The 14,407-nt window shown below is 48.0% G+C and overlaps 1 protein-coding gene across 1 annotated transcript; it reads right to left on the bottom strand.

Annotated features, from left to right (window-relative positions):
* Positions 1-1,891, bottom strand: LOC118217099 (myeloid-associated differentiation marker homolog). Its single transcript, XM_035398904.1, has one exon. It carries the CDS (start codon positions 1,356-1,358, stop codon positions 510-512), a length of 849 nt encoding a protein of 282 aa, XP_035254795.1. The 5' UTR covers positions 1,359-1,891; the 3' UTR covers positions 1-509.
* Positions 1,892-14,407: the final 12,516 nt, after the last annotated feature.

Raw genomic sequence — 14,407 nt, 5'->3', positions numbered from 1 at the left:
TACAGTGCAGGACTTTTGGTTTTAATTCTATGTGGTTTGTAAGCACTGACACAGGAGAAGGTCAGTCTGAACAAGTATTCAGAGAGAAGAGGATATAGGCAACAAAAAAATCCTAATTTAATATAAACATGAATCTACGTCAATGCCAAATCAACTGTGCTATTATATTAATTAATATTAATAATCATCAGAAATACAACATGGTGGCATAGATAATATGAACAAAATCATTCGCAAAAGATACTCCATTATAACAAGGTATAAAGCATCCATGTCTGCAAATATTCTCCGCATACAGTGGAGTTACACTGAACACTGTGTGCTCTGTATAAAAAAGTTACAAGTCACGTCACCAGCTCAGTGAGCGAAATGGAGGATCTTCATCGGGCCCGACACAAAACCGCCATGCAGACACGCTGTCCAGTCCCGCAGAGACCGTCCGTCAGCCAATCGCAGCCGAGCAGACGTGGAGGGGGGGCAGGGTTAGGGTCACAGGTTTGGGGGGGTTGCTAAACGGGCGAGATGAAGAACACCAGGCGCACGGAGTAGACCGTGTCCACGATGTAGACCACCAGGTTGATGCAGGTCATGAAGGACACCACCACCAGCCCGTCCCAGGAGCAGTGGTTGCAGGAACTGGGCCGCGGGTTGTTCTGGAAGGCGTAGAGCGGCCAGACGACCACGGCGGTCATGTACATCAGGACGGCCAGGACGTTGTACCCGGTGAGCACCTTGTCGAAGGAGAAGGGGAACAGGGCGAGCAGTCGGCAGATGGTGAACAGGATGATGAGGAGGGCGAAGATGAAGCACAGGGAGTAGACCGCGACGCACCACTGCAGCCCGCCGAATCTCGGGTAGTGACCGGAGTCCAGCGAGATGAAGATGATGCAGGCCACGAAGGCCTCCAGCACCTTCAGCAGGCCCGGCACGGTGGACAGGAAGCCGCTGACCTCGCCGGGCTTCGCGCGGGTGAGGCCCACCTCCACCGCGTACGCCACGAAGCACAGGCAGGACATGGCGGTGGCGGCGATGGGCCGCGGGAGGGCGGTGCGGGCGAAGAAGGTGGGGTAGATGACGGAGGCGGCCAGCACCATCAGGGTGGCCAGCATGGCGAAGGCGGTGGTGAAGTCGTCCCAGGAGATGGGCACCCTGGCGCTGAGGCGGGTCAGCTCCAGCACCAGGATCAGCAGGGTGGTGAAGCAGCAGAAGCACCAGGTGAACATGCACCAGGCCCAGTACGAGCTGCCGTCGTGGCCCGCGGACGCCGCCACGCTGAAGGACACGCAGGACAGCAGCACCTCCAGCATCCGCACCACGCCCACCGGCACCGTCAGCGTGTGCACGTCCAGGGTGACCATGGCGATCGCGATCCGGCTCCAAGGCCCGACTGGCTCTCACTCAGTTCTCGCGCAGCTCTTTCTCTTTCTCTTTCTCCCTCGCTCTCGGGGCCCTTTTTCGGTTTCCCTCTCGCTCCCTCTTTTCCTCTTTCAATCGATCTTCGAATCTTACGGGTACAGTCACGCCACTCTCAACGGTCTCTCTCTCTGTCTGTCGCTCTCTCTCTCTCTCTGTCTGTCTGTCGCTCTCTCTCTCTCTCTCTCTAGAACTTCTCTGTTCCTCCTGCTTCCGTGTGTCGTGTTTGGTTTTCTGGAGTCCGTATCCCTGCAGATCCAGCCTCTCTCCCTCCGGGTCACCCGAGCACACCGTACCTCAGCAAAGCCAGGGCTCACAACTGAGAAGAAGGAAGTAAGGAATTTTCGGATCTCTGTCTCTCTGGCCACACCCTCCCGTCCCACCGTATCAGAGCGCCTTCCTCAAACGGCCAACAGGTGTGTCTGAGAGAGCGCAGGCTGGGCTGTGAAACACAGAGCTCTGGCAGGGCGTCCACCCTGCTTATCTCTCCTTATCGACTTCCTTTATGACTGGACCCGTGTTACTAATTTATAGCGCGTCCATTCTTAGCAAGCTCCTCCCCATTCACTCACCCCACACCTTCACTCGGGTCTTTAACAAAACACACCCTGCCCTCTCTTCCCCGTCATTACTTTCAGTTATAGCCCCCTTGCTACACATACGCGTGCGCACACAATAAATATATATATGTATGTGTGTGTGTGTGTGTGTATATATATATATATATATATATATACACACACACACAGTTTTTGTCAAGCCTTCCTGACATGGGAGGAGTAGACAAGGGAAAGAGAAAGAAACAAAGCAGAAGGAGAGAATGAGGTAGGGAGTCTCATTCACGCATGTGTACCATCGCATTTGATCGTAAACTGTGCGCTACGAAGCATTCATCATTTTTTTCTTATCTGTATTTGCTCATGGCTGCAAAAAAAACAAAGGTCTGCACCATGTGTCATGAATCCCATATTGGTTTTTCATAGGAAAATTTTTTAAAGAATAACAGTAAGAATAATTTAAGAAAAGCTTTGTGGATGAGGTCCAATGAGGTTAAATCTTAAAGATAAAAATGCCTCAGAAGCTTCATATGATATCCACAGATTTTTCCATTCACATTATCATATGTGAATGTGAGCTTATGTACACATATTATTCATAACAGACTGAGCTTTCTGAAAGACTTAGCCGTGCGATGATTGAGCCATTTCAGCCACCAGATCAAAGTTATATAGATTGTAGGCTGCGCAGCTTAAGACATACAGAAGGACTACTCCTCCCAACATGCCCCTCTCTCAGAGCAAGAGAGAGGGAGAGAGAGACAGAGAGAGAGAGAAAGAGGGGTAGGAAAGTGGGACAGAAAACAAGAAAGAGAAAGTAAGCCAGGAAAGGGGACCTTGATCTCTGACCACACCACATTCAGAGGATATGCAAAATATTTTTTGCCCTCCCTGTCTCTTGATAAACTCCATTGGTTAGGGAGTGTAAAATAGTTAATGATTAGATTCTTCTGACAGTAAGATAGAGGAGGCCAGTGGCATGTGCTCACAATAGAACAGTGTGATTGAAACAGAATTATGTTCAAAGATATCACGTAAACCCTTATTAAAATTCACTCTGTGCTTTCTCATCTTTAATTTAAATGCTTTATTAGCATTACATATTTTACAATGCAAGCTGTGTCTTAAATTGTTCATTCGTCACAGTACAATAGTTCAAGAAAATAATTACAAAAATGACAACACAACAGTGGTAGTACTGATAAGGGAGTAAAAACTAATAGCAAAAAAAAATAACAGTAAAATCGATTAACAGAGGTAGGTCACTAGTGTTGCTCAGGCTGTGGAATGTAGCTGGTTAATATTTACATGGGAAACCTAATAACAGGGATTGGATAGCCACAGTATTTTCAGAACATTCGGGTATTGAACGCACCTCTGGCTGGAGGCAGGAGCCCTGATATTTTTATTTTCTGGAATTGGTGTCTGTTTCGTGACTAAGCGGCAGTTTTCAGTTCTGTCCAGTGTGGGTGGGGTCGGCGTGGGAACAGGCTTTTGTTCCAGCAAAGCAGTCACACACCTGTCTCTCCTAATAAACCAGCAGGTAAGGACCCAGATTAGCAGAATCAGGTGTGTAAACTGCTGGGTCGAGAACAAAAGCCTGCAGCCACACACCGGCCCTCTCTGGATAGGATTGAGGACGCCCGGTTTAACGGTTTAATTTGACGCCTCCCTCACAGCACACTCTGATATGTGGTTCACAGCAGCAGGTGGACGACAATCACTGGCGGGGGCGATGGACGGCAGCCTTTCGCGATTTGCAACAGGGGTCCAGCGTCGAAAAAAAAAAAACACAACTGCGCCTTTGTACATTCATAACTGCGTAAAAGACATCAGCGGGTGTTAAAAAGCACTGAACCATCAGTTTGTACATTATTGTAATCTGTGTGCGTGTGTGTGTGTGTGTGTGTGTGTGTGTGTTTAGCACCAATAGAAATACACCTGCACCCCCCACCAACAGAGATGGGAGTGCCAGTCACCCTCATCCCAGCCCCCAGCCCCCGGTCCCATCTTACCACCGGCCGCTCACACAGAGTCACCTGTCACTCAGCGTCACCAGGCACAGCTGTGAATGAGTCAGCCTCAGCAGTGGTCTGTAAGCCCAAGTCCTTCAACGGACAACAAAACTAACACCTCCCCTCACTTTTCATTAGTTTTTTTCATCTCCCTGCGTCAGTTCAATTAAAATGAGAGACACGACAGGAGCCAATTCCAGCTGCTTTCTCCATTAACTGTATCCCCCTGTGGTAAAGGGAATAGAGTTATGGTGGTGGGGGGGGGGGGGCTGACTCTGTGTGTGTGTAAGCGCATACGAGTGTGTGTATGCATATGTGTGTGCGCCTGCGTGTGTATGCGTGTGTGTGTGTGTGTGTGCGTGCGTGTGTGTGTGTGTGCGTGCCCCTGCATGTGTGTGTGCCAGCCACAGAGAAGTCTTCATCTCACATGAAGTTTCTGTTGACTGAATATTGTCTCTGATGCCTGGAGAGTCAGTCTATTCATCACCACTGAGCTGACTGCTGCAAGCCCCTTTACTTCACTCCTCATAGATATGCTCAATGTGAATAAACCCCTCTCTGTGCTACAGATGGTTTTCTTCTGCCTCTTCTTCAAAAAATACATCATAAAGCACAAACACACACCCACACACACACACAACCAACACTCACACACATACACATACAGTCATAGATCCCCCACCCCCTCCCCCCAACACACACACACACACACACACACACACATACACACACAATCATAGATCCCTCACCCCCTCCCCCCAACACACACACACACACACACTCACACACATACACACACAGTCATAGATCCCCCACCCCCTCCCCCAACACACACACACACACACACACACTCACACACATACACACACAGTCATAGATCCCCCACCCCCTCCCCCCAACACACACACACACACTCACACACATACACACACAGTCATAGATCCCTCACCCCCTCCCCCCAACACACACACACACACACACAAACACAGATACATACACGCACGCCGTCACATACAGCAACAGGACCACCCACATGACTACTCCAGCACAAGCGCCGATGACACGTCCAAGACCTCACCACCTCACCACCGCACACACCGGCCCACACGCCGAACTGTGTACGCATGGCGCCTCAGACCTCCGAGAGCCCAGTCAGCAGGTACTGCCTTTCAGCCCCGCCCACGTCCTGTTCACCGGACGCCCCCGCGCAGCGCATACCGTGTGGGACGGCTGACGCCCAGCTAAGGAAACCAATCACGCTCGTTTTTGCTCCTCCAGGGGTGATGTCACATCCTGCAGCAAACTTTCATGCGCTAACTCACATCTCTGAACTCTGCCACACAACGGTTCGGAAGGTGCAGTCTACCGGCACTCCACCCACTGCCCCCCCACCCCCGCCCCCGCCCCCGCCCACCACCACCACCCTGCCCCTCTCAAAGAAAAGGCATTGTACTGCATTTTTCCTCTCTGTGATCACTGACAACAGGGAAGTAAAGAGGTAGAGCTGGAAGCAGAGAAATTTGAACAACAGATAATACAGAAGTAAGATATAGAAGTAAAGAAGCCCAGATAGAGAGAACGAGAGAGGGGACAGAGGAAGGTAAGAGCCTCCTCACTGTAATTACGTAACCAGGGGCCCAGTCCGTACGGCGGCCGATTCTCAATCCACACATCCTCCTGAGACCAGGCTGAATAAAATCTAAGTATCTCATTTTTTTCGACATGATACGTCAAGTGGCTTGACTGACAAAAGCATGTACGGTAGCGGCGAAAATTAGACCATACAGTTCTTGAGATTATGACCAGAGACGCATGTCCCCTACAGGGGACAATAATGAACTGACAGGTCTAAGGAGGCCCCCACGCCCCACGGGGCTCGATTCCCTGCCGTGACACTTTCTCTCCTGTGATCCCGTCTCAATCTCCAAGCCTCTCTGCTCCACCCCATTTGAACAAAGTGGGGGAAAAACACATAAGGAAGGGGAAGAGAGAGCAGCATCTCCTGCCCTGCCAGCGATCATAAGCAACAAAATAAGGAGGTGAGGACAAGGCGTATAAAACTGGCCTTTCGTTTTCCACAGCTCCGTTTAATGTTCCCGGGATAATGCCCAGTGCTCCGTCTCAGCAGAGCAACCCAGGGCCAGTGGGTGAGTCACAACGCAGGCATTTACCACCGGAGCACAGGGGTCAGAGTCCTGCGTCCAAACGCTGCACAGAGAAGGGGAGAGGGGAGCTTACCTGCACCTCCGCCTCCGCCACCACCACCACCTCTCTGGGCCTCGCACGGCCGCCGTACCGCTCCAGAACGCTCAACGCATAGAGCCTCCACTGACACGCGCGTCCGTCGCAGGTCGGACCGGGAGCACAACGGAAGCTCTCACGCCGCCCGGTAAACGCCTTCTCTCCACGATCCCAGGACAGCACCCCGGCAACAGCAAAAAAAAAAAAAAAAAAAAAGAAAAATAGAGTTGGGGTGAGACAGGCAGCACGGTCCGTCGGGCAGCCGATTTTTCGGCCATACGCGATTCCTCCCGCACAGGCAGGGGTTTGGCCTCCGCCATGTTTTCTCCCTGCCTGAACAGAGATTTGGCGGGCGAATCAAGAGATAGTAAAAACTAACATATGTTAATGTAAGGCACTGAAATAGTGTATCAATAAAGAGATATAATATGTTGAAGTGTTTGTGATTCAGGGTGCAGACCCCCATGCCAGTTTCCATGTTTTTCTTTCCCCATTATGACAGGAGGTCCCCCGGAGCTCCACAGATTCTACAGCCGAACCAGATGACCAGCTTCTGCATTCCTTCTGTCCCCTGCTACCCAGTGCAGCGGGGTCGGGTTGGTGAATATTCACGAGGGGGCGTGAGCCACTGGAAGAACCCCCTTCGCCGCGGCGTTTGCCCTTCATCGCACCCCTTTTGCGAATTGTCGATAAAGATACACCAGATTGGAATGTTTCGGGTTCAAAGGTCACGAAGAATCAACTTTTGATGTTCAGAGAACACTGGCCTGCGCTCCTGGTGGTGCTGTGGGCTCTTTGGCACCGAAGGGCCATTTCCAAGACCTCGTGCCTCTCAGGAGAAAAGGATTCTGGGAACTGCGCAGACCCTCCGTCCGTGTTCCATTTTAATCGTGACGTTTCCCCTTTCCTGTGAGTTGGAAAGTCCCCGTTCACATGAGACTGCCTTTCTTCACATTGTCCCCAAAGGCATGCTTTGAATCCATTAACTTACCTACTTAACTGCAGCCTCTTGTGTCTTCACCAGCCTGGGGGGGGGGGGGGGGGGGATTTACTCATTTTACCATTTTACCGCCATCTTGGGAAAGGCCTCTGGGGGATCTGTTCACTTTCTCCCGGTTTCAGGGACACGTTGTGTAACATTTCTAAGTCACTCACTCACGCAAAAAAAAAAGACGTGGAATTTACATGCAGGTCAAAAGTCCTCTTGTTACGAATAAACAGAATTTCATGTGTTAAAGATAAACACGTAATTTTTAGGAATGTAAACAACTGGAACGGTTTCCATGAACAAGGCCATATCCTTAAAAGGAAACAATATAGATGGATTTTTTTTACATATATCAATTCAAGGTTATGATATCAGGTAAAATACCCTGTGAGCATTAGAAGAGTTTATGAACAGTACTTACAATAACACACACACACACGTACACTATATGCACAAACACACGCGCGCACGCACGCACACACACACACACACACACACACACACACGTACACTGCCATACGCACGAACACACGCAGACACACATACACACACACACACACACACAATTTCGCAATTTACTTGGCTCTGCTAGGCCCTACTCTGTCTGTGCAACAGCTGCGACTGCATATTGATAAGCTTCCCTGGTTACCCCACCTGCAGTCCACACACACACACACACACACACACACACACACACACACACACACGCATGCACTCTCACACACACACACGCACGCACGCACGCACACGCGCACACACACTCTCACACACACGCACGCACACACACACACGCTCTCTCTCACACACACACACACACACACACAAACACACACGCACTCTCACACACGCTCACACACGGACACAGTTCCACTAGCTGCATACGACATCACCCATATCTCGCCTGCCTTACCCATCTGCTAAGTCAAATAAATAGACAAATAAATACACTTTAATGGATCCCAAAGAGGTGCTTTTCATATGTCAAACTGCCGTGCTGAATTTCATCGTCATGGAGATGACGAATAAATTGCCCACACTGTCCTTTCAAGTGTCGATGATTAATGTTATTGTTGCCAAACTTGTTTAGTCCAGTTTTTCCTCAAAATATCCATGAACACTGCACTGAGAATGCACAATTCAGCAGGACGTGCCACCTCAGCTAACGATTTTCGATTCCCAGAATGTCAAATGTTAACAAGGGTAAATGTTCCCAAACTGGTCTGGTTTCTTGGATGTTCTCTGCAACATAATCTTTTAATGAATATTGCAAGGTTTTAATGCAATGCTCATGAATATTACTATGTTTTGTTATGCCAAACAAAAAAGATCGTTTAAAAATTATGATTTTTCATATTAATTTTATATGCCAATCCCGCGATGATTATAAATAAATGCAATAAATACCCTCAAAGGTGATTTGGAGACTATTATCATCTCAACAAATTGGGAATATAACCAGCATGTTTCTCAAAGGTCTTTAAATGTTTTGTGGTAGCTGCGTGACACCGCACCAATACAGATCACCCAACAGCTGCTTACTTTCCTTTTAATTCTGGTTCACCTGGACATAGTCTCACTTCCAGGATATCTCTCTCTCTCTCTCACTCTTTCTTTTCTCGCTCAATCTGTTCTTCTGAGGCTGTCGGCTGTGTGCACTCTCAGTTTTCTTCTTCGATGTCCCATGATGCCTCAGGGCATCACAACTCAAATCCGTTCTCCACAAAGTTTCCCAGAAGGAGAGTGCTAGCTTCCTGTAGAGCACAGCTGTCAGAATCCAGTCCTGGGGGGGGCCGCAGTTTCTGCAGGTTCAGTGTCAATGTAAGCGAGTCACACACCAAGGCCGGAATTTTCTGCTGATTGAAGGAAGACCACAAATACCTTTTGATACTATGCCCCCCCCCCCGCCAACCCCCAACCTCCAGGAATTTGACACCCCTACTCTAGAGCATGCATTACCTGACTAAATTATACATATTTTTACAGAGTGAGAGAGAGGAAAAAAATAAGAAAGAGAAAGAAATTAATTAACATAACAATTCTGAAACTTTTAACAACCCCCCCCCCCCCCCCCCGCCCCCTCAAGCACTCTGCTTCATCCCCAGTACAAGCTACGCAGACAAACTGCTTGTCCTCATCAGCCCGGGGGCACTGCCGAACACAGGAACAGGAAACTCGATTTCTTAGCCATACACAGAACCCACGGTGGATGAGCATCTAAATGAGAACAGGGCTTGATTCGTCCTGCGCCACAATTCATTTCCCCCCGCAGGTGCGCGAGATTCCGGGGGGGGGGGGGGGGGGGTTCCTGGAACCGGAGCAAGAAATAAATCAATTCACCGCCTCCCAGAAAAAGAGGGGGGCGGGGGGGAAATAAAATTGATTGACTTATTTTTTCATTGAAAGGGGGCTGCAGCCTGCAAAAATTGAATTCTATAATGGATTCCATGCAAATTTGCACAACACAGTGGGTGGAGGGAGAGAAGGAGGGAGGGAGGGAGGGAGAGAGAGGGAGAAAGGGGGGGGGTTAATCTTTGAAGGGGAACGGCTAATGAAAAAGTTGCACTGCGTACACAACAAATTGCGATAACACTCAGCTGGAAATGTTCTCGGGATATGGGGTTCATATGACAGCGCTAAATATAACATTTATTTGATTTGTTCTGTGGTGGAAGTATTACGGATAAGGGGGTCCACAGCATGGTGCTGACAGTCTGGGAGATAACAACGGCGCGATTTCCGATAGGACGAAGCAGCGACCGTTAATGCGAGGTTTTAATGGAGACCTGCGGGACGGAATCGATGCGGCACTCATGACATAACATTCCCGTTTCCCCGTGTCTCATTACAGTCCGAATAAAAAAGAGATAAAGCTCTTACTTTTTTATTTATTTTTGAAAGTGCTTTACACGCTTGTACTGTAGGAAGCGGTTGGAATTTTAAGGGCGAGTTGGCATGTTGGGCCTTTGCTTATTCACCCCAGTTCACCTCCGCATGTCCGCCAGACCGCTGTACTGTATTACTGCTTGGCGATTAATTCGCCCTGGAGAGAATCCCTCGGCGATGAGACGAGCTTCGGCAGGGCCCCGATTGGACGAATGGCCTCGTCGATTGGCCTGGGGCCCTTTCTGGGAACTGGGGCGGCGGGTGTGTTCTTAGCCATCGACTCGATGTAAGACACACAGCTGCGCTTCGCTGGCTACTTCATTACAGCATGGTTAATAGGCTCCATATCAGCGGGAACGATCAAGATTTTTTAAAATGTATTTTGAGCACAGCTGCTGCTGCGATCCATCAAAAAATAACCAAATCAAAGAACCGAGCCTCTCACAGGACCAGCGCCCCAACCTCTGCATCCTCCTTCTGAGTGAAGTAGGACGTCCCTAGCGTTCGATACGCGTCACTGGTAAAGGTGCGAGTCTCAGGTAAAGGTGTGCGTCTCACCTGGAGCGGAGACTAGAGGTGTTCTCATTCTGTTTCCATCCAGCCCCCCAAAGCTGTGCACGTTCGGCCCAGAGAGGGAGGGTTTAGAACGGCTGGGACGTCCCGGCCTCAGCGCTCAACAGCGCCTCCTCTGGTTGAGCGGGGCCTTGCACCCGACTGTGCGGAAAGGGCCCTCCTCCCATCCAATCACCCGCGCAGCTCAGCTGGCGGACAGCAGACTGGAAAGAGAAGCGGCGGCTGGCAGCATGCGCGCTGGAGGACAGCAGCCGCTCGCCTGCTCTCGACCAATGAGAAGAGAGAAACTGCAGTGACGACAAGCCTCGACAAACAGAACTGGCCATTCCAGTACAGGCCAGTAGTAGAGACCAGGCCAAAGTGACACCTCTCTACCTACTTAACTGGCTCTTCACTCTCCTCACCTTGCGCCGTAGCCCGTGAGATTACAGACTATGGCAGTGATTGGTGGGACACGTTTTTTTTTTTTTTTTTAATTTGTTGATGTGATATCGGCTGGGAAAAGGTCAGTGTACAGAAACAACAAATGAGTGTTATGGTAGGGCGTGACTGTTCACCCTGTTGGACAATGACCTGCTAAAATATTGCCAAATACAATTATAAAATAGCTGAAATAGCTCCTTGTCACAAAAGATCGCTTACAAATCATAGTGATTATCAAAAAGTAGCCAGATTTGGAGGTAAATTCCCCAAATTGGCAGCACTGCTGCAGTTGAGTGTGCGAGCCCTGAGCCGATAGCTTTCAGGCTCGCTGACGGCTGTGCTTATTGTGCTTCATTTTGTTTCTGCTAAACGACCCCCATGGTCACTGACGACAGGCTGGTTTTCTGTTTATCTCACTACTCTCTCAGGGTCCCGCTACAAATTTCGGGAATTATCTATATTGCCAGAAAGTGATATAAAACTCCCTGTTGATTTCTGGGCAGAGCTGTTAACAACGGTGCAGGAGAGAGATTAAAGGAGCTTTCAAAGATTGGCATGAGCCTGCTGATTCTAAGGTCTCGGAGAGTGATAAAACTGAATGCGGTCTTTTAGCATTAGTAGCCCGTGTGACAGTTAAAATAACACCTGGACGTGGAGACCGAGTCCAGGCGTTTCACTTCCTGTATGGTGACCCTTTCATTGTCTCTATCTGTAACCCTCTCTGCTTTCCCACTGTCTGAAGTAAAACATCCAGTGTTAATACAACTCCTACAGAGTCCTACATATGAGTCCAATAGTCCTTCAACAAAAATAAATAAACAAATCAGGTGCAGCAGCATCACTGCATGCAAACCAATACCTACTTACCTGCATTTAGTTTTTCAGGTGAACATTCTGAAAAATAAATAGTAAATTATAAGTAGGTAAACAGTAAATAGTAATTTTAAAAAAAACTAACAAATTCATTAATGAACAGGTGCATCTTTGACACCACTCTCCATTTAACCAGAGTTGTTTAAATGGCCTGGTCTCGGTGATAAAAAAAAAAGCAGGCAATGTGAAGAGTGCGAGGGTAATGCAGTCGGGCTTTACCGCAGATAGCTTCGGTGCGTTTGCATTCTTTCTTTTTTTAGATGGCGGAAAGCACTCCTGAATGCCGTTAGCTCTGCCGTGTCTCTGCTCGGCACTTCATGTGAATGGAGGGAAGATGACTTGAAACTGTTCGCTCTGACAATGAAATGTGTCATCAGACATCGGAAAGTGGTTTTTTACTGGTGCTCTTGTGAGGGGGAAAAAAAGGATCCTTTCTGCATTACTCTGTTCTGGAGCTTTCATAAACCTTTTACCATTGTGAAGGCAGAAAGTATTGGGCCGCTCCTAAGTATTAAAACATCCTATGATCAGAGTACAGAGGCAGGACACAAGTCTGTGGCACACTCCTCTGGCTGCCAATGGAATTACATGACAATAAAAAAAGTCAACAGAAAATCCCACAGCTGGATCATTACCTCCTATTCAGCAGTGGTTCAAGATTGATGTACCCAATTATGTGTGCGCGCGTGTGTGTACGCATGACCAGAGACCCCCACACCATCAACATGAAGGTATATCATAGAAACAGTGGCTCTGATCCGAGCAGTTCGCTCCATTTCACAGATCTGAGAGATTTGCTCTGGCGCCCCCTGCTGCCCACATAGAGTAAGTCAACATGTTAAATACAGTGTTGTTATTGTGAACTATTTCCATGTCTTTTTCTGATGCCTGTCTCCTCCTGTGACAGCACCCTGATTTAGAAAATCAACTATAACCGTTAACTTTGTTAAACAGGTGGAGATATTGTTTGTTACCTGCAATTTAAGTCATAAAATGTCGGTGGTGATTTATTTTATTTCCTGAACACATTCGTGAATTTCATAAAGGGATTGATGCCCTTTTTAAAGAACCATTACAGATAACCCATGCACAAAGTCATATCTATAACATTATCCAACAGGAAATCCAAACGACGACCAAAAACAAATCTAAGGAAATCAGAGGTCTGAAGTATGACGAATGTTTGGCTAAGGTATCCGATGGTTCTCGGTCATGTTCAGTTCCACTAAATCCCACAAATCCATGCAAACGACCTGGAATCAAATCAAGCTTACGCCAAGCGAAACCATGCACCTGTTTCGGTTTGTAACATCCCGAAGAGCTGGCTCGCGGACCGGCCAAAACCTGTGGTCCTTGCTTGCAGTGGCCCGCGGAAATAGGGTGTTTGCATGATTTTCGGACTGTATGAATTATATGAATAATTCCAGGTTGTCTGAGGGGGGGGGGGAATCAAATTATAGTTGGCTTTACCGAAATGCCGTCTTCATAAAAACGTGAAATTATTAACAGCATATTATAAATGTGTATACAAATACTGTCCACTTGGGGGCAGCACAATTAAGTGAGAATTACAGGTCATGACGGTGTCACAGATTGTCCGTATACATACCTTTTTATTCAGTGAGTGTAGTGTATTTATTCTAAATTAGTTGCCATCGAATAAGAAAAAAGTGTGGTGTCCAAGAAGGCACACATTCCTATTTTATTTTTGTAGGTATGACGTGTGCATAGCCTTTCTGCGGTCTACAAGATAATCCTTTTGTAGTGGGAAAATGCCGTCTCATTTACGGTTCAGGATCATTCTGACCACAGGGCAATTCTGACGTAAATAACATGTTTGCTTTGAGGTCATTATTCTAATCACTGAAAGAATACGGACACATGTGAGCAGATGTATAGTACTAAAGACCTTTACAAATTGCAGCACCTAGGCTATAATCTGCACAAATTACATTAGGCTACATATGAAGCTGTGTAATAGCTTCACCATCTAATTTAATTATTCTGTGGTCACTTTGACATCACTTAGCGTTGAACGGTAGTCCACTGACAACACGTTCAAATGTTAAACACGCAGAAACCCTGTCATGACCATATAATTTTTTTCGGTAATGAAGATTACTGCTATGGACCTATGTGTCTGAAATAAAGTTCAATTGAATTGAATTGAATGAATTACGTTAATACGCAATCAATTAAGTTCGTATGCTTGAGTGCGTATAAAGTAAATACAACAACGGCTCTCGCACATTACGCGCTCTCAGCCTTCCCATACAGCGTCGCCCTACTTTGCAAAGGTGTTCTGGCCAGTGCGTCAGCCACCTGCTGCCACCTCCGGCATACCTGGAGCACGCGCCTTCAGGCGTTCCAGGCTGTTGTCAGAGGCAACTGCAGGACGCTATAGGGGGAGGCGTCCCAGACAAAAACTCAAATTTCGTTAC

This window comes from Anguilla anguilla, chromosome 17 (assembly GCF_013347855.1).
Source record: "Anguilla anguilla isolate fAngAng1 chromosome 17, fAngAng1.pri, whole genome shotgun sequence".
Lineage (NCBI taxonomy): Eukaryota > Metazoa > Chordata > Actinopteri > Anguilliformes > Anguillidae > Anguilla > Anguilla anguilla.
Note: the sequence above shows the minus strand (reverse complement) of the source record. Positions and strands in the feature narration are given on the sequence as shown.

Bases quoted from the DNA above. Each gene is read 5' to 3' on its own strand.
- LOC118217099 (XM_035398904.1), bottom strand. From the start codon at position 1,358: ATGGTCACCCTGGACGTGCACACGCTGACGGTGCCGGTGGGCGTGGTG.